A 20,559-nucleotide genomic window follows, 5' to 3' on the forward strand; every position below is an offset into this window, starting at 1 on the left:
AAATGGGAGAATTGTGTTGCAATGATATAAAATTCAAGATTCACATCCCTCTCTTGGAAAAGATCTGTTATTCTTTCCTTTATACTGAAACAAATCATCTAGACATCAGTTTGAAGAGATTTATTTTCTGTTGGTTTGTTTACAAAAACTTACAGATGAATAAATGAGAATGTGATGACCAAAGCTGTTATTTTCTTGCAATATGGACACCAGGATAAATCTAAACTGTTGCTATTATATGCCAGGTAAAATTTAGATAGCATCACAATCTACATACATTCATATTTATGACATTGAACACTTGATGAAACTGTAAATTCCATTAAACCAATAAAAAGGTGAGGAACCCAAGATTCAACTGAACTGTGCAATGTCAAAACATTCTTTTCATGCATTCATGATGGTGTATTCAAATAGAAAGGAATATTTGGTGGAGTGTTCCTGTTGACTCAGAACCCAAGGTTGTTAGGGCATCCTTAGTGCAACAGTATAGTTGCTTGCTTATATGTTAACAATAAGACTGTTTGTTACAAATATAGGGATAAGTTATATATCTTTACCTTGAGGTAACATGTTAGATATATAAAATTATTCATGCGCATGATAAGCTTAAACTAAGTCTATAGTCTCGTCATCTATGTAATAAAAGAAAGTTGGTATCCACAAGGATTATATATTTCTTGATTTCGATTAATTAGTTATCCTTTAACATTTTTTATATAAGTTCAATTTAATTTGAAATAAAATAGATGAATAAGAAAAATAGAAAATAATTTGAATTAATTTAAGATTGGAAAAACATTTCCAGTATAAGAGTTACTGCAAGATTCAATCAAATCTTTTAGTTGGTCATCGTGCCCATATCTTAATATCATTGCAATAGAAACCCCTAAGACAGTTGGACAGTCTTATTGCCAAAAAACCATATACGTCCCAGTCATCCCATCAACATCCCAAGGTGTCTAAAAAGTTAGACAGATCTTATTCTCTTTGCATGAAAACCAATAGTGTGATGCATTCAGAACGCGATTGACTCTGATCTAACTATTAGCAAAATTTTCCAACGAGCCCAAATGACACAAAGAACTATTTTATTAGGACATTATTATCATAAGACAACCATCACCGGTTCAAAAAAGAAAATCATCAGTTCATCAACGAGAATCTGCACACTGGTATTTCCTTTCAAGACCGTGCATTTACACCTGGGAAAATCCCTCTCGTAAAGTATAACTTAATAAAATTAGGCTTTACATAGAACAATCTTGTATAAGCTAAGCTACTAAGAATCCGATAATAACGCAGTCCAACAGACATAGACAAGATCAAAAGGGTAGATCAAGCTGAATCCAATTTATTCATCGAGCAGCAATAACATCAAAATGAGTAGTCTCTTTTATCCTACACAGGATGAACACTATTGCTGCTTATAGTAGCCACTTTGGTGAGGAGGATATGGAGATTGGTCGGTATAAGGAGGCCGGGGTGCAGATGCAGGTTGTTGTTGTTGATGTTGTGCTTGTCCATTATAGTATGGACCACGCCATCCTGGATATGCAGGTTGGCCATAGTCATGATTTGCCTGTGGGTGATGGGCCTGAGGAGGAGGTGGATATGGAGCACCTGAAGTTTGTGGAATGTGGTATGGCGGTGGAGGCTGGTGTGAAGGACCAGGACCATATGGTGTAGGGGGATGACCGTAACCGGATACCGGTGACTGCTCAGATGGCTGATAATATGGTGCTTGTGGACGAGTATCGGTTTGTTGCGGATTGGGCCTTTGGTTTTGGTGTCCCACTGAAGGGTAGTTGCCGTTAAAAGCACCGGTGTTTCTGTTATCTTGGAAACTGAGACCAGCGACTTGTCTTTGAACATCTTCAATCATTTCTTTGCACTGGATGTTTCTTGTCATTACAAAGTCACTGCACTGCTGCTTTACATTTGTTATAGCATCCTATTGAACAGGAAATTACATATTGTTACATAACTATTTGCTTGTAGTAGCGCAGACATAAAGTACTAGGGAAGATTTAAAATTAACAGCAATGAAATAATGTAAGTGCTTATCTAGCCTCATCAGATGAGAATAAAAACAATGTCAAAGACTTAGACATATCTCGTAAGTACTAACCTGCAGGGTAACATAAAATTTTAACCCTTCATTGATGTTATCCTTTATTTCTCGGAACTTTGCTATCGCAGCTTCAATCTGCTTGTACGATTTTTCACGTGAAGCTGGAATAATTAAGAGGGAAACATCAAAAGATCAAACAACATAAAGGGTGCGATAAAAAAATAGTGCATTCTGTATGAAATGAATGATCAACTAAGGGCAAAACTTGGATCTTCTTTGAGTGTCTGATATTGTTTTCAGACATGAACACAGCATGTGTAATAGTTGTAACTTGTAACACGTTAATGAACACGTTATACGTGCTTATAAAAAGCATCAATGGCACCACAGGTAGCTATTGAATATCGCCCAAATTTTTGCCCTCAGAACAATCAATTGAAGCAAAAAATGGAATTTTGTGTACATAGCTATAAAATTGAGATATTTTTCTTTTTATTGGAAATTAAGATGCACTAAACTAAATTATTTGTTTCTAGAATCGTGATTGGCTGGCACTTCGCCCCTGAAGGAGGGATGCAGCTAAAAGTCAAGGTCTTCGGCTCATTATGTAAGAATTTTACACCCATTCAAACTACCATTTTAATCTCCACTTGAAAGAGCAAAACATAAAAAACCTCCTCTCCATATTAATGAGTAGAAAGCATAATGAAATTCAATTTTATGCACATTACTAAGCATATAACCTTATCTCCATGGTGATAAAGTATTAAAACCATATTTAGTACAATAATAGGAGAGAAGAACCAAACAAGACCAACCAACCTTTGTAATCTTCAAGATTGAAGATAGCAGAGAAATCCTCATTTTGAGCCTGTGAATGAAAAAAACAATTATTAGAATCACATAATTTAATAGCCAAAGGATTCTTTTGGACAAAGCAATTTGCAAACCCAAAGTTTCTTCTAATGTCAAATCTTTTGTTTGGACCATTGGTTCTTTGACAGGATTAACACTAATAACATATTACAGATGTCTCACTGCTTTGTCTCTAAAACTGTGCATAATGTTTTATTCAAGTTTGGAAACTGGAGCTGATCTCTTTTCACGTAACTCTGAAGCATATTTTCTTTGGAATATTCTGACTAGGACTTTTGGAGCACGGGTCTTCCCTACGAAATGGATTTGTGATAAGGCTCAATACAGGCCAAGGGTGACAAATATATACAAAAGGGGCAAGAGGGGAGTTTGGTTGAAGTAAAATAACCAAACTTACCCATTATACCCTTTGGGTAGTTAGGTAGTTATTCCTATTTCTATAAATAGGAAGTTGTTAAGAGAAGTTAGTTAGTTTTTGAGAGGGAAAGTTCACTGATTGTGGAATCAGGAACAGGGGAGGATCGTGGGATCCATTGTACTCCTAATTCTTCTATTTTTCATTCTAATTCAATAAAATTCTCTACTAGAACCCTAGCAGAAGCAAATTGATTCTGGTTAGGGGCATTTCCTTTTGCTAATTCTTTCTTTTTCTACTTCTTTTGATACCAGTGTTTATCACTGGTATCAGAGCACCGTTTCTGGTGCCTGAGGGGAGTGAGAACCACCCATGATTCTGCTGCAATTTGCTAATGGTATCTACCAGAAGTATGTCACGAGAAGACGAAGATTGGGAGGGGATGAAAAAAGACAGAGAAGAGCTACGTATGCGTGTGGAGTTCAATGAGGCACGCATGAAGAAGACGGAGGATCTACTCGAAGCTATAGCTTCGAAATTGGGGATTCTGAGTGACAACCAGAATCCAGAAAGGAGTAGCGAGAACGATGAGGAGGTAGAAAGTCAGAAATTACCTATGAGCCACGATAAATGGAGGAAGCTAGAGATTCCAATTTTCAGTGGTGATGATGCGCATGGATGGATCCAGAAATTGGAGAGGTATTTCACCATGAGAGCCATTACAGAAGCTGAGAGGATGCAAGCAACCATGGTGGCCCTAGATGGGAGAGCTCTTAGTTGGTTTCAGTGGTGGGAACGATGCAACCCATCACCTACTTGGAGCAGTTTCAAGATTGCAGTGGTAAGGAGATTCCAACCCTCCATGATACAAAATCCTTTTGAATTGTTGTTAGCCCTAAAACAGGAGGGGAGTGTTGAGTTGTATGTAGAAGAATTTGAGAAATACGCAGGGGCTTTATTGGATACTAATCAAGATGTGGTGAAAGGAATTTTCTTGAATGGGTTGAGAGAGGAGGTTAGGGCTGAAGTGAAGTTGTATGAACTGAGCACCTTAGCTGAGATGATACAAAAAGCCATACTCATTGAACAGAAGAATACAGTTGTGAATAGGAGGCCTAATGGGGGGTTTGGGAGGTCTACTGCTCCTTCCAGGAACTCTGCCTATAGCAGGGTGGTGTTAGTGGAACCTTCTAATATGAGTAATAGTAGGAGGGAGGGGTCCTCAACAGGGAGTAGTGGGGTTGGAAGTTCCAGAGGGGTTCAGGAGGTTGATCACTTTAGAAGCAGAGGGGAGTATAGGAGGCTTACCAGTGGGGAGATGAGGGAGAAGAGAGAAAAAGGTCTCTGTTTTAGGTGTGATGAACCTTTTTCCAAGGATCATGTATGCCAAAAGAAGCAACTTAGGATGCTCATCTTGGGTGAAGGGGAGGAATCTGAGGGAGAAATGGAGAGTGGACAGGAGGTTTATGTCTTCAACTCTTTGCAGTTGTCATTGTATTCAATAGGGGGGTTCACATCTACCAAATCTTGGAAGATCAGGGGAATTCTAGGAGGGAGATCAGTAGTGGTCATGATTGACTGTGGAGCTTCACACAACTTCATAGCCAAGGAAGTGGTGGAGGATATGGGGTTGAAGGTGCAAGAAACCAAGGCTTATTTTGTGGAAGTAGGGGATGGCCATAGAGTGAAGTGTCAAGGGAGGTGTCATCAACTCAAATTAAGTTTGCAAGGGCTTGAGGTGGTGCAGGATTTCTACCTGTTTGGGTTGAAGGGGGTGGACTTAGTGCTAGGCATTGAATGGTTGGCAGGACTGGGCAGAGTTAGTGCGGATTTTGGGAAGATGGTGTTGAATATAAGCAGAGCAGGGTCTACTTTCACACTGACAGGGGATCCTACTTTAACCAGGACAAAATTGTCATTAGGGGCCTTCATGCAGGTTCTCAAGGAAGAAGGGGAAGGCCTACTCATTCAATATGGTACACCCCATCAGGTTCAGGGTGCAGGTGGAGTGCCCAAGGAGTTACAGCAGGTGCTCACCCTGTTTCAGGAAGTTTTCCAAGGACCTCAGGGTCTTCCTCCCTCAAGGAGGCATGATCATGCTATTCACTTGAGAGAGGGCACTGAGGTCCCTAATATTAGACCTTATAGGTGTCCACACTACCAGAAGGCTGAAATTGAAAGGTTGGTAGCAGAAATGATGGGGGCAGGAGTGATCAGGCCTAGTATAAGCCCCTATTCTAGCCCTGTCATCTTAGTGAAGAAGAAGGATGGAGGGTGGAGGTTTTGTGTGGACTACAGGGCACTTAACAAGATCACTGTACCAAATAAATTTCCTATTCCTTTGATTGAAGAATTGCTTGATGAGTTAGGGGGTGCCAAGGTGTTTTCCAAACTGGATCTCAAGGCAGGGTACCATCAGATTAGAATGAAAGAGGCAGATGTTGAGAAGACTGCTTTTAGAACTCATGAGGGGCACTATGAATTCTTGGTGATGCCCTTTGGGCTTACCAATGCCCCTTCTACATTTCAATCCATGATGAATGAGATTTTGAGACCCTATTTGAGGAAGTTTGCCCTAGTATTTTTTGATGATATCTTAGTCTACAGCTTGGACATAGAGACACACTGCCATCATCTACAACAAGTATTGACACTATTAGCAGAGCATCAGTTGAAGGCAAATCAGAAAAAGTGTAGTTTTGGGCAGACTAGCATTGAGTACCTAGGTCACATCATCTCTGGGGCGGGGGTATCTGCTAATTTATCTAAAGTAGAGGATATGGTGACCTGGCCTCAACCTGCCAACATTAAGGCCTTGAGGGGGTTCCTAGGGCTCACTGGTTACTATAGGAAGTTTGTCCAGAATTATGGCAGGATTGCTAAGCCACTGACTGAGTTGCTCAAGAAGGATTCATTCAAATGGAGTTCTGAGGCCACTGTTGCTTTTGAAGAGTTGAAGAAAGCCATGACTACTTTGCCTCTGCTAGCTGTTCCTAACTTTGAGAAGGTTTTTACCATAGAGACAGATGCATCCAGCAAGGGATTGGGAGCAGTCTTGATGCAGGAGGGAAGACCCTTAGCTTTTTGGAGTCAAGGTCTGTCCCTAAGGGCTCAACAGAAATCTGTGTATGAAAGGGAGTTGATGGCCTTGGTCCAGGCCATTCAAAAATGGAGGCACTACTTGGTTGGAAGGCATTTCATTATCAAAACTGACCAGAAAAGTCTGAAATTTCTCACTGAGCAGAGGTTATTCTCAGATGAGCAATTCAAGTGGGCAGCTAAGTTGGTTGGGCTAGATTTTGAGATTCACTATAAGCCAGGATGTGAAAATTCTGTGGCAGATGCTCTTTCCAGGAGGCTTATGTACTCTGCCATATCCCTTATCAGCAGTGAGGAGGTTGCTTTATGGAATGAAGAGTTGCAACAAGACACCAAGTGGAAGCAGGTTATCCAAGAGATGATCATCTCTCCTACATCTCACCCAGGTTATGAGTTAAGGAAGGGGGTCCTTTATTATAAAGGCAGGTTGGTGTTGTCCAAACATTCCAATAGAATTCCTATCATAATGGCAGAATGCCATGATACTCCCATAGGAGGACACTCTGGCCATCTCAGGACATACAAGAAGATTGCCAATTTTTTATACTGGGTGGGAATGAAGACTGATATCAAGAGGTTTGTAGAGGATTGTGAGGTGTGTCAGAAGAACAAGTATTCTACCCTCGCTCCTGCAGGGCTCTTACAACCCATCCCTATACCTCAGGAAGTATGGGGGGATATCTCTATGGACTTTATAGGGGGGCTACCCCGAATCAAGGGCAAGGATACTATTTTTGTGGTGGTTGACAGATTGTCCAAGTATGCTCACATGTTTGCTTTGGGACACCCTTATTCAGCAAAAGATGTTGCTACTCTGTCCCTAAAAGAAGTGGTTAAGCTCCACGGCTTTCCCTCTAGCATCATTTCTGATAGAGACTCTGTGTTCCTCAGCCAGTTTTGGAAGGAGGTGTTCAAGGTTGCTGGCACACAACTCAAGTTTAGTACTTCTTATCATCCTCAAAGTGATGGGCAGACTGAGGTGGTTAATAGATGCTTGGAGACCTACCTTAGGTGTTTTGCTGGCCCTAAACCCAAGCAGTGGTTAGAGTGGCTATCCTGGGCTGAATTCTGGTTTAATTCTAATTATAATGTTGCAGCTGGGATGACACCCTTTAAAGCATTATATGGCAGAGAAGCACCAACTCTACTGAAGGCAGGGGCCATTCCCTCTAAGGTGGATGAGGTAAACAAGATGGTGATACAGAGAGATGGGGTATTGGCAGAATTGAAGGAAAATTTGTTGAAAGCTCAGAATTTGATGAAGCAGCAGGCAGATAAGCACAAGAGAAATGTGAGATTTGAGTTGGGAGATTGGGTCTATCTCAAGTTACAACCCTACAAACTTAAGTCTTTGGCTAAGCGCCCTTATGCTAAGCTAGCTCCTAGGTACTATGGTCCTTACCAAGTGATTGAGAAGGTGGGAGCAGTTGCTTATAAGTTGGCTTTACCCCCTCATGCCAGAATACATCCAGTATTCCACATATCTTTGCTGAAGCAGGCTCTAAAACCTCAACAATCACCTCAGGCACTTCCTCCAATGTTGAATGAAGAATTGGAATTAGTGGTAGAACCAGAGGCTCTTTTAGACCAGAGGACAGTAGCTCAAGGGAAGAAGGAGGTATTAGTCAAGTGGAAAGATCTTCCAGACCATGACTGTTCTTGGGAGGATGTGGACACCCTTCAAGCAAGATTTCCAGATTTCCAACTTGAGGACAAGTTGTTTCTTTTAGGGGAGGGTATTGATAAGGCTCAATCCAGGCCAAGGGTGACAAATGTATACAAAAGGGGCAAGAGGGGAGTTTGGTTGAAGTAAAATAACCAAACTTACCTATTATACCCTTGGGTAGTTAGGTAGTTATTCCTATTTCTATAAATAGGAAGTTGTTAAGAGAAGTTAGTTAGTTTTTGAGAGGGAAAGTTCACTGATTGTGGAATCAGGAACAGGGGAGGATCGTGGGATCCATTGTACTCCTAATTCTTCTATTCTTCATTCTAATTCAATAAAATTCTCTACTAGAACCCTAGCAGAAGCAAATTGATTCTGGTTAGGGGCATTTCCTTTTGCTAATTCTTTCTTATTCTACTTCTTTTGATACCAGTGCTTATCAATTTGCACCAATTTCTCCTTACTAATTTTGAAGTTTTGACTCATCTAAAATTAGCTAAGCATTCTGGTAGTGCTTGGTCATTTGAGGTTGTCTAGTGTTTATGGCTGGAGAAGAATGCTATGACTCTAAGGGTGCTTGTTTGACTATAGACTTCATCTAGGATATGGTTGTTTTTAGCTTCCCTTTGGTGTTCTGCTAATGATTTTTTTAGAGGTGTTTCTTTGTTAGGCACGCAAAGAGATTGGCATGCTTTATTACATGATGCAATCTTTTAGATTCTAATTATTCTCCTTTTGTAGTCTTCTTGTGAGACTGTCTTGTCCATTTTCATTGTATACCGAGGTTCAAAAATGAGAGAGATAATGACATCATTTAAATGTCCACTTCCTTTGCCATCACTTTCAGAATCTCTGCAATCACCAATACAAGTACGAGAAAGGGATGTCATGTTTGCCCTATCTTGTACACGAATAATTTTATGTATAATCTTTCACTTCCGTCCCAACAGACATTAGTTAACTTCTCTCTAAAATATAATTATAACAAGTTTGCATTTTGCAGCTAAATCGGGTACTCTGACAATGTACAAGAGGTATTCAGGCACATCATAACTCAATAACCTCAAGAATACAGTCTCATGTGACTAACCACTTATAGGGAAAAAAAGTTTGCAGCAATCAAAGTAATAAATACAAAAGGGCCCAAACAAAATATATACCAGATATTTGAGACATATTTCTCTTATTATATGCATTGGTTATACTTAGATGGGTCTACAGAGAGAAATACCTGGATCTGCAGCAACAACTGTTCTTGTGCCTCAATATTTTGAGCTATTTCCTCACAAATATGGTCATATTTTGCTATCTCCTTCTTGAAAAGATCCTCATAAGATCCAGTAGATGTCATCAATTTGGGTAGTATATCATCCTGAAGATATTTATATTAATAGAAATATGACCAACACAATTTTCTTTCAATGTGTGTAATAGATGCACAAAGAACCAGGTTGCACATTTGCACTCAGCATTTCACAGCTACAAAAGTTGAGTAACCTTTTGGGCATAGTCCATTTAATTACCAGACATACCTTTCTTTTCATCTCTTTAAGCATGTCTTCAAGACCAGCCCTTTGAGCTCCCAGAGTTTCTAGTTGCCTCTGTAATATTAAACACGAATATAATAAGAATCTGAACAGAAGATGACCATTTTGAAGAAGGAAAAATGAAAAAAATATTCAGTTTAAATATTACAGCCCTACCAAATAATCAATACTTATATTACAAATATTCAGAATGCACATTATAATGTCATCTGTTGCTATCTCTGCCCACTAAGTAGTGAATAAGAAAACTAAAAGCATAAGTAAAGCTCTTTTTATATGTTATTTCCTGTGTTTTGTTTTACTGTAGTTTTGTTTTAGTAAGTACTATCTGGCTTTTCAAAGTCTATTGGGCTGAGTTGTTGGGACTTTATGTTGGGCTGGGTTTAGTTTTATATATGCTTAGCCTAGTAGAAATAGCCCATCAGAGTTGTATTTAGCAGTCATATGTTATAGTTTCAGTTTCATTAGATACTACAATCGTAATTCTTGTTCCTACTTCAATTTTCCCAACTCTTAAATGAGTAAAGGAAGCAAAGGAGTTAAGGTATCAATGGGAGGAAAGAAGGAAAAAATAACTGAATAGACATGTGACAAGTAGAGAATGGGACAGAGGATTAGAGACTCATGACAAAGGATTTAAGGGGAGAGCAAGAGTAAGAAAGGGGCATCACTGGATTTGGAATAAGTTGTGGGTGGTCTTTGACCTGGGGAGGACTGCTCATTGCAGATCCTTATTGTTCTTTTCTTTATTTCGTTGGTGTATTTCTGGTTTTCTAGATAGCTTTACTCTGCTGTAATGAGCTGGGCACCATTTTTATGGCTTAACACCACTAATATTTCTCAATTCTCAGTTCCAATAAGCATTGCCGCAAATGATAGAACTTTGAAAGTATAAAACTATAAGGGGTAGCTGAACCTGTCAATATAACATCACGTCTACCATCATAAACACTACAATTTCCAGCTTTTTAAACTTTTGAAAACATAAGCCTGCCCAAATATGTATATTGGCTTAAAACTTCCACAAAAAATAAGTCGAAAAATTTATGAAAGCAAAAATCACCACTTATGGGCATTAGCCGCATTAGATATTTCAAATGCAATATACCATTACACTTGAACTATGATGCTAACCCCAAAAAACATGTTCCCCAACTTTATCCTATATTCCCACGACTACTTTTAGAACATTACAAAATGTACCAAAAAAGAAATTATACTTGAAAAGAAAACCTACTAAATAATTAACTTAATTTTTATGCACTGACGCTAAGTTTTTTACACCATCGAGGCATCGATCAATCATATATTACTATATGCATGACTTTTGAGGTTTTTATTATGAATCGGATATCGTCAATGATGTAGCAAAACGTGATTGAATGCCAGTGTAAAACAAGGTACTTAAATTAAAACCATAATTAGTTGCCTCGATAAGTTGTTATAGATTTATTCCTTGTACATAACATAATGATAACAATTGCATAAAAGACAACATACCAAACTCAGCTTGAGAGACCCCAAAACAGCATCTTCATTTTGATCCAAAGACATTATTGGCCTAGCCAAGGTTGGAAGTGCAGATTCAATCTGGAAAAAGACAAAGGAGATTCGTTCAGTTACCAATATACTCAGACACCATGAACCAAACAAATCATACCAAAATATTTACATAATTTGTTATGGAGACGAGAGATTGACATGCCAACAGTACTCAAACTATTTTATCAGCTTGTTCCAAGTTGTAACAACTAATTATATCCCATGATAGTTAAACAATTTAATTTGCACAAGTATATGATAATGGGAAAAAATTACTCTAGCAAACTTAGGAAACAAAAGCAATAATGAACAGTTAATTTGATATTTTGAACCTTCACACTGAGCCTTCAGCAACAAAAAAAAAGTGGTAGGGTGGACTTATTACATTTTTATTTTCATTTTGTGGCAGATGAAATTAAAATAAAATGAATGCCCACATGCAAACTATATGTTTCACTATCACATATGAAGTAAGGCCTAATTTTTAGAACATAAAACACCAGTAAATCATGAAACATTGTATCCAGATCAACAATTTACCGGACGGGTGTCAAGGATCGACATAAATGCTGAATTTTCTCTAACTGAACGCTCAATACGACCATCACTTTCGGCAGCTTGCTTCAAGTTACCTGCAAATCTGTTCAATCTATCCTGCAAGTTCTTTGTCAAAGTGCTTGATTGAGGCCTAGTCCACTTCATCCCAAATTGACTTCTAAATTGAGAATCTTCTCTTGCTTCCTTCTGTAACAGCTCCTCAGTCTGGACCAAAAATTCTTGATTTACCCTCCTTAGGTCCTGAAGTTGCTGCAATTCTGAATCCAAACCAGAAGGGCCTCCACTGATCTGCACAGCCTCCACATCTTCTTTGAGATGAGTTGGCAGAGAAAAATTTCCTTCCAAAGCAAGAATAGAATCTGGCAGTTCCATTTCCTTGAGCCTAACTCGGGTTAGCTCACTAGCTTCTTGCAACTTCTCAGCCTGTGTTCTTATAATGTCATCTACCATTTCAGTGTACCTGGAGAGGGCCTTTGCACTGCTGTCAGGAATTAGACTTGCAAACATCTTCTCTTTGCTTGCATCTAAAACCTCATTCATTGCCATTGGCTTCACCATAGAAAATGCTGGAAGAGGAGGTAATGAATTGGGGGAAGGAACTCTCATGAGGTAAACTCTATCATTCTCCTTAACAGCCCTTTCAAGATTTCGGTTCATATTGGACTCCAACTTGCCAATTGCATCTACAATTTGTGCTGCAGCACCCCTTGTGTTTTTCTTTGCCTCAGTTAATGCATTAATTCCACTCCTCAGTCGTGCAATCTCCTCTGCTATTTCTTCTTTCTCATGTAGCTCTAATCCATGCCTATAACAAGCTTCTGCATAGAATAAAGCTGCCTTTAACTGCACATGAACTATCCATGATTTCTCAAAATGCTGGCTTAGAGGTGCAATATTCAGTGCAGCTAAAGCTTCCTCATAGTACAGCCCAACCTACAAGATTCCAAGTGCATGTTAGAAACTAGCTCCAAAAATAGTGCAATTAAGTGAAGAATCAGATCAATGATCGAAGTTGTTAAAGAAGTAGCCTTTGCAACATGTGATAGTAACTAGTCAGAATACATATTTAAAATAGATACAATACAAATTACTATGTTCCAATATATAACCATGAAGCATCTGAGCTTGTGCCACCAGTTACTATATTATGAGCTGAGCATGCACCACACAGATAGGTAACGATGTTTTATCAGTTGTGCCAAAGAAAGTAAAACGAAAAAGAATATGCTACAAGTAATCAACTTTAATAAGCATTTTGTTACTTTCAATCAGTTCTTATGTTATTCACCATCAACCAACATGCTTCAGAGCAGAAAACAACTCATGGTATTTTCCCTCGCACCCAAAATGCAATCAAGTATACAAAAACACAAATGCCAAATAGATGTTATTCTAGATATGCCCAAGATTCAGAGCACAACCTTTACCACCAATCAAATGCAAAATCAAAAAGTTGAGCAGACCATTTTATCCTACATCCACAAAGGTAAATTCATTAACAAAACTAGAGTTGATGATATTGACAAGTTTAACTTCAAGGGGATTACCACAGTACCCATATTTTTTCAAGTTTACTGAGGGTGAGTGCCGAGCACTTATTACTTGCTACTTATTATGTGTAATGAACTTACAAAAATTTATGATAAAACCAGCAACCAACAGATGTTTAACAACTCAACTCAATACGGTACCCATCCTAACTCCCTTGCTTAAACCAATTGCATATCATTCGGTCATCATTGAAAAATAAAGACTATGTTTAACTTGCAGGTGATTGAATGGGATGTAATCTCATAAAGTTTCCATAAACTTTTTGGATAGTTAATGAAGGAATTAATTAATTTTACATTTCATTGGTTGGAAGTTTAGTGGAGTGATAAGTTTTAGGTGGCTGTTGTCATACATCATCAAACACTTTAAATCATGTGACAATAACTGATTATACGATGGCAAAAAAAGCTAGATTAAAATTAACTCCAATACATCAGAAAGGTCAATCATAAATCAAGAGAAATTTCTGCATAAACTAAGAAATGAGAAAACTTAAGAGTTGGGTGCACTAGGCCAATTACTACTTAGGTGGTCCAGCTTTATACAGGAATTTCTTCTTAAATCAAACATCAAGTAAAGCCTAAGATGCATACCCAAATTAACTCACAAGATTAAGACAATTGACACTCTCAATTGCCTACTCACACTTCTCGTTAAGCAATCATGATTTTCTAAAATAAGAACTAATATCACTAGTTAGTAAGGAGTATAGATATGCAATTAGGAGTGTGAATATATTCGCCAACCCACAAATACACCTACCAATCTTAGCACCACAATACCAGTGGTGCTCCCATTTTGCAATGGGGTTCTTGACCTTCCTATAAGCTCTTTTCAGCTTACCTTAATAAGATTATCTGGCAAGCTATTACAATAAGCTTTTTCAGCTTGTTTCAAGAAAAATAATTGAACATGTGCTTACTAAAGCTACCTACCCAAACACTCCCTAAACCTAATATCAAATATAACCTAAAAAATGCAAGCCCGGTTATAACTCACAAACCTGCTTAGGTGGTCCAGCTCTATACAAGAATTATTCTTCAAACCAACAACAACAACCAGACTTAGTCTCGCTAAGTGAAGTTAGCTACATGGATCAAACGACGCCAGGATACCTCCTTAAATCAAATCTCGAATAAAAAATGAGACGTGCCCAAATTAACTCACAAGGCAGCACTATCAATTGCTTATTCACACTGATTGTTAATCAATCATAATTTTGTAGGTATCGCCAATCATTAGCAGGGACATGGAGTATAGATATGCAATTAGCAGTACGAACTATGAAACTGTGAATATCCTTTGCCGGTCCCATAAACCTACCTAGCAATCTTAGCACAACAATACCGGTGGTGCTCTCTTTCAGCTTATCTGGATTCATGAGAATAACTTATAAATATAAACTTCTCACCTTCCTAAAAGCTATTTCTACTTATTTCAATACAATTATCACAGAAATTATTAAGATTAAGTTTTTCATTCTGTAGCTTGTTTCAATGAAAATAATAATCAAATAAGCACGTCATTAAGCTCTCTACCCAAACGTTCACAAAATCAAATGTCAAATATTATAAAATGAACAACCCAATTATGTCTCACAAACCTGCCTAGCAATCTTAGCACAAACACCATGAGTGCTCCCTTTAGCAATAGTATTTTCAAACACACACTCCTGCGCCTGTGCCAGCATCAACCTCTCCAACATCCCAGCACACTCAACCGACACATCAACCGTCGCAGAACCCCCAACCGCGGCCTTCATCGCGGCGCCATCCCTCAAGTAAGCAAAGGCCCCAGCAGCACCAACAAAAGCATGCACCGCCTGCCTGCGTCCATCCGCAGCGCCGCGGTCGAACGAAAGCCCGATCTGACTATAAACCGCGGCGAGGTTAAACAAAACAGCAGCCTTCTCCAGATGGATGTTCTGGAGAGATGCCTTTTGCTTGGGCTTGAAGGCATCGAACCAAACGAAGTTAACGGTGTTGACGTGGTAGGGATCAGGGGAAATTGGGAAGCGGGTTTCGACGAGGCAGAGGGATTTGAAGTAGGCGGTGAGGAGGTCGCGGCGGGCGGGGAGGGAAGGGTCGGAGCGGCGGTCGATGTCGGAGCGGTGGCGGTTTAGGGTTTGGAGATCGTCTTCGAGGTTTTGGGCTTCGCGTTCGGAGTAGTGGAGGGAGATGTAGTTGCGGAGAGGGCGGTAGAGGTCGATTGGATTTGTTTTTTTCTCCGTTATGGCGAGCATGATGTTGGAGGTGGTGGTGGCCGCGGCCATGGACGGCGGCGATGATGATGATGAATTGACTTGGTTATAAAATGTGTTTGGTTGTAAGAAAGTTCAGATTTCAGTTGAGTCAATATCAGTAATAGTAATAACTACAAGTCATCTTCGTATATCCGTGGTGGTTTACTTCTTCACAGAGGAACCAGTTATGGTAATTGGTAAGATCTATATTGAGTCAGAGAGAAGAATTATAAAAATTATAACAAGAAGCTTCTATAAAAAATATTTTAATTTTCTATTTTATCTATTTTATTTTAGAGAATAATGTATCTCCTCATTTCAGCAGTAGGAGATAATTTATTCTCTAGCTAGTAAAAATATGATATTTGTGATATTTTGTTTATTTTTTAAAATATTTTTTATAGAATCTGATGAAAGATGAAAAATGTCATGATTTCATTGGTAGAAAGAGATAATTTATCTTCTTATATCATGAGATTATTCATTCCTTTTTTATATATATGTATCTTGTCATATATCTTTCAGAGAGTATATTGAGATTGTTGAATTGAGATGACAAAAAATTAAAGACCATCCTTACCAAAGAATTCACATCCATCTATGTGTGCCAATTCACAAGTAAGTTAAGGCATTATATTATTAGGGCAGCTAGCTAGTGATCTTACTTTGTAAATATGTGATTCTTAGATGGTCATATTTGATTGTTAAGCTGCCTATATATCAATGATAATACAATAAATAGTCAAAAACCTCAATACAAACTTAATTAAATTTTATTGTATAGTTTGGACAAAAACTTCGATTATTGTATATTAGACTTTCATATTTTAATTATAAGGTTCCATCTTCACTAATTTCCCCTTCTTTTATCTCCCCTTTACTTCACTTGCTATTTGCTAATGTGAAAGTAAACTTAAAATTAACCTGGAATGGATTTTTATTTTCTTTTAAATTCATCAAGATCTTGAACTTACTCTTTTTACTCTCTTAATTTTTAGGAACTAAATTAATAGATATGAAAAAGTTTACTAGGATAAAATGATTATGAGACATTTTATTTAGAGAATAAAGTATCTCCTCATAACAGGAGATAATCTATCTCCTCCAGTCACTAAAAGTATGACATGTATACTGTTTTGTTTAGTTTTAGAAATATTTTTCTGAAAAATGATTAAATATAGAGTAAATTACACGTACCCCTGAGTTTTAACAAAACTACATACTATCCTCATCTTTTTACTTTTTATAGTTACACCTATCTTCCTTCAATTTAACACCATTAACTGAAAGTTAAAGTGAATTTCTAAAATACTAAACTACCCTTTATTTCAAAAAATACAACTCTTTGTTACTTTTACCATCATCTTTCATGGTCTTATTTTGTCAACATCTCATCCTTTTTGTGTGGTTTGTATTTAGATATGGAATTCTATCAAAAACAGGTTGAAATTAATAAGGATTCATGCTAACATTAAATTTCTTTTCTCATACCACTTTCATTGTTTGCTTCACTTAATGTGCGTCATTGAAATAAAGTTCTTCAAGAAACATTATAACTCAACTTATTGTTGGGAGTTATATGTTTATGTAGATTTTATATTTGGTTTGATGTTTTAGGAGAATATAGCGTATAATGAATTATTGACAAATGATGATGTTTTGGAGATCCAAATCTTCCAAAACCTGATGCATATAAAATGCAAGAGCTTTGTTATCAATTGCTCAAGTTGGGTACAAAGGTGGGTTTCAGAAGTGCATTTATCTTTATTTTCTAAATATTCTACTTGAATGCAACTGTCAAATGATATTCAACCATTTTATCAAACAAGTTGTAAGCAATATATTGAAACATGTTCTATATGAAATCTGAAAAATGTATTCTTATCATAATATTTCTTTAAATAACATGTGATATGCACATGATACTATTATTGAATAGTCAACTAACGCTGGGGTAGTCAATGTAACATGCACGTATAAATCAGGGGAAGTTTGTATAGGTGCAAAAAAGTGAGAGGTGATTCGTGTAATTTCATTGAAACTCAGGAAAAGTCTATATAATTTACTCTTAAATATAACATATGTTATGACTTTACTAGTTGATGGAGATAATTTATCTCCTTAAAGCCAAAAATATTTTATTCTCTTTTATTTACTAAGCATCCCAACAAAGTCATAAGTTAATTGTTCATAAATTATTATTATTATATTTTATTACTATTTAATTAAAATAGCTTTATCAGAATAGAATATAATATTTATACACTACAATTGCAAAAATTTACATATACGACATGATCCACCATTATTTATACACAATTAATACTTTATCAGTTATTTATTTATGTTACTCATATATTTAAATATGAATGATAAATGATATAAGACATTATACAATTTTTGAGAAAAATATGTATACATTGACAATATAAGAGTTTTTACTCTTTCTCTGCATCATTTACCATTCATTTCCAAGTATCATTGACTTTTAAATAAAATTAATGCAAATAAATGGTGAATGAGGCACTGATCGTGTACAAATCTTTACACTGTCAATGCATAAATATTGCACTAAAAAATCTTATATGTATATTTTTCTAATAGTAATAATATATTAGTCTTATTATTAGTAGTGTGTCGGCCCACATTCTTATTTTATAGTATTAAGTATTCAAATTTTACATATTTCATTTTGGAAAATTAGAATGTTTTGTTTTTACATTTAGTGTGATTTATATTATTATTTTTGTATTAGATGTATTTTGTATTATATATTTTTGTGTTGGATGTACTTTATATCAGAGTAAATATTCATTTTAGTTTCTCATGTTTTTTTACCTTACCAATTTCGTCCCTCCAAAAATTTTAAACTTAAAATGATCTCCAAAATTTTTAAACGTGTGTTAAATTAATCTTTTCTAACATGTTTTACAAGACTTGATAGAAAATAATTTGACCTTAAAAATGACTTATATGACCCATATTTGAAGACTATTTTGCGTTTTTCAATTTTTAAGGGACTAAATTGGTAAGGTAAAAAAACATGAGGAATAAAAATAAGTATTTAATCTTTAAGGTGAGAGAAGTGATTAATATTTGGTGGTAACATATGATTATATGGTTTTTATAGCAATTAGAAAATGTCAATGACAAAATATGGAAGTGCAAATTACTCCATAGTGTTGGTTTCTTATGTTTTGCCTATATATACTACTAGCATGTTGACAGACATATGGTGTGTGCCGACCCGCATTTTTATTTTCCGATATTAAGTATTAAATTTGTATTTTTTATTTTAAAGAATCAGAATGTTTTTTATTGGACGTATTTTATGTTATAATTTTTGTATTTACTATAATATCAAACTTAAAGTGAAATGTATTAATTATAGTTAGGGAATAGAGTATCTCCTGGTGGTATAAGAAGATAAGTTATCTCATCTTGTCAGTGAAATCATGACATGTGTCATGTTTCATCATTTTCTATAAAAATATTTTTTAAAATAAACAAAATAACACACATGTCACATTTTTACTGGCTAGAGGAGATACTTGTTCTCATAAAAAAATGTGTTATTAAGTTAAGTGTCTTGTTTCTTAGAACAATGATTATCATCCAAAAATTGGAAATTGGATATCATGTTTTAGAAATTAATAATAGAAATCAAAGAGCAAGAAGAGAATGTAAAAATTGACTAATTCTCATTGATTGGAAAGTGAAGGTAAAAAAGAAGTAGTTGATTGGAATAGGAAAAACACGTACAATATGGGGAATATTGAATGTCATTCACCTTATGAAGTATCAGCATTACTACACTTCTTTGCTTAAGCATGTAGCCCCTGAAAGTTACAAGCATATTTGCCTATAGAAGTCTTCTCCAAGACTCCATCTTGTGAAAGCAAGATGGATCATAATCTAGCAAGTAATCAAGAAAATTCATTGATCTACTTATCGGAGCCGAATCTTTGGTTATTGTTGGGGTTGTTGGTTACATGAAAACTCCTCCTGGTCCCGTAATGAAAGATAGGGCCTTGAACCAATTCCACTAAGCAAAAGAAGTTGAGGACTCCCAATTGCACTAGCTGATAGAATAACCTCATCATGATCATGCACAATTCCATGATGATACCTTCCATTTTGGTCATGGTAAACAACATCAATTGCATATTGTCTTGGATTACTTGTAGCTGAAGTAGCCGTATTATTACCAGAAGAGAAGATGCAAGAAGAAGTCTTTCTATACTTGCATACACAACAACCTTTTGATTAGAAGGTCTAGCATATTAAGTGAGGAAAAGAAAGGTTGATGGAGACAAAGAAGATGAAAGGCATAAATGGAAGTCATTAAAAACATAATTATTGCTCTGATATCATAATAGAAATCAAAGATAAAGAATAAAATGTAGAAGTGGACTAATTCTCATTGATTGGAAAGTGAAGTCATTGATGACTTATTTATACATGAGAAAAAGAAAGCTTATAAACCAAACAACCAATACAAACTTTACAAAATAACTACTAACTCCCTAACCAACTTCTAAAATGATCTCTAAAATATCTTTAATAATTAAATTACAAGATTAACTAAATTAATGTTTCATAAATGTTGAACTTGGCCTATATTATGTTGCTTGACATTATGTCATGAGACATTTCATGATGACATTTGATGATAAATGAATTAGATTGACTCTCCTGATTCCGTGTGCATATAGGGGAAGAACTACATTTACAAAACAAGTGACATTGATCTCATGAAAATATAGTTTCTCAATATTAATTGTGAAGAAGATCTTTGCTCCTGACCTTGACAAAGTTTTGATGAAGACACCAACATCACCAAAAAGAAGAAAATGAAGAATACTTATGAAGACAAAGAAGATTAAAGCTTCAAGAAAATTAGAATAAGTCTCTATAGGTACTTCTATCCTAAAACTCTTACTTATGCAAAGTAGTAATGATCAAAACCATTTTTAAAGAATAATGAAACACTTTGAAAATACTTAAAACAATTTTTGAAAAGATGTGTAACGGGTTACTTAATTCAAG

At 36.3% G+C, this 20,559-nt stretch overlaps 1 protein-coding gene across 1 annotated transcript; it reads right to left on the reverse strand.

Annotated features, from left to right (window-relative positions):
- LOC109356966 (ALG-2 interacting protein X-like) lies at positions 1,147–15,697 on the reverse strand. Its single transcript, XM_019600630.1, has 8 exons — positions 14,872–15,697; positions 11,700–12,650; positions 11,118–11,207; positions 9,603–9,671; positions 9,302–9,442; positions 2,897–2,945; positions 2,132–2,235; positions 1,147–1,954 (listed from the first exon to the last, which is right to left on the reverse strand). The coding sequence occupies exons 1-8, from the start codon at positions 15,538–15,540 to the stop codon at positions 1,418–1,420; spliced, it is 2,610 nt and encodes an 869-aa protein (XP_019456175.1). The 5' UTR covers positions 15,541–15,697; the 3' UTR covers positions 1,147–1,417.

Source organism: Lupinus angustifolius, chromosome LG09 (genome assembly GCF_001865875.1).
Source record: "Lupinus angustifolius cultivar Tanjil chromosome LG09, LupAngTanjil_v1.0, whole genome shotgun sequence".
Classification (NCBI taxonomy): Eukaryota; Viridiplantae; Streptophyta; class Magnoliopsida; order Fabales; family Fabaceae; genus Lupinus; species Lupinus angustifolius.

Bases quoted from the DNA above. Each gene is read 5' to 3' on its own strand.
- LOC109356966 (XM_019600630.1), bottom strand. From the start codon at position 15,540: ATGGCCGCGGCCACCACCACCTCCAACATCATGCTCGCCATAACGGAG. The intron at 12,651-14,871 runs GTTTGTGAGACA...GGAATCTTGTAG, and splicing joins GTGCTAAGATTGCTAGGCAG to GTTGGGCTGTACTATGAGGA. The intron at 11,208-11,699 runs GTAAATTGTTGA...GTCTTTTTCCAG, and splicing joins CGATCCTTGACACCCGTCCG to ATTGAATCTGCACTTCCAAC.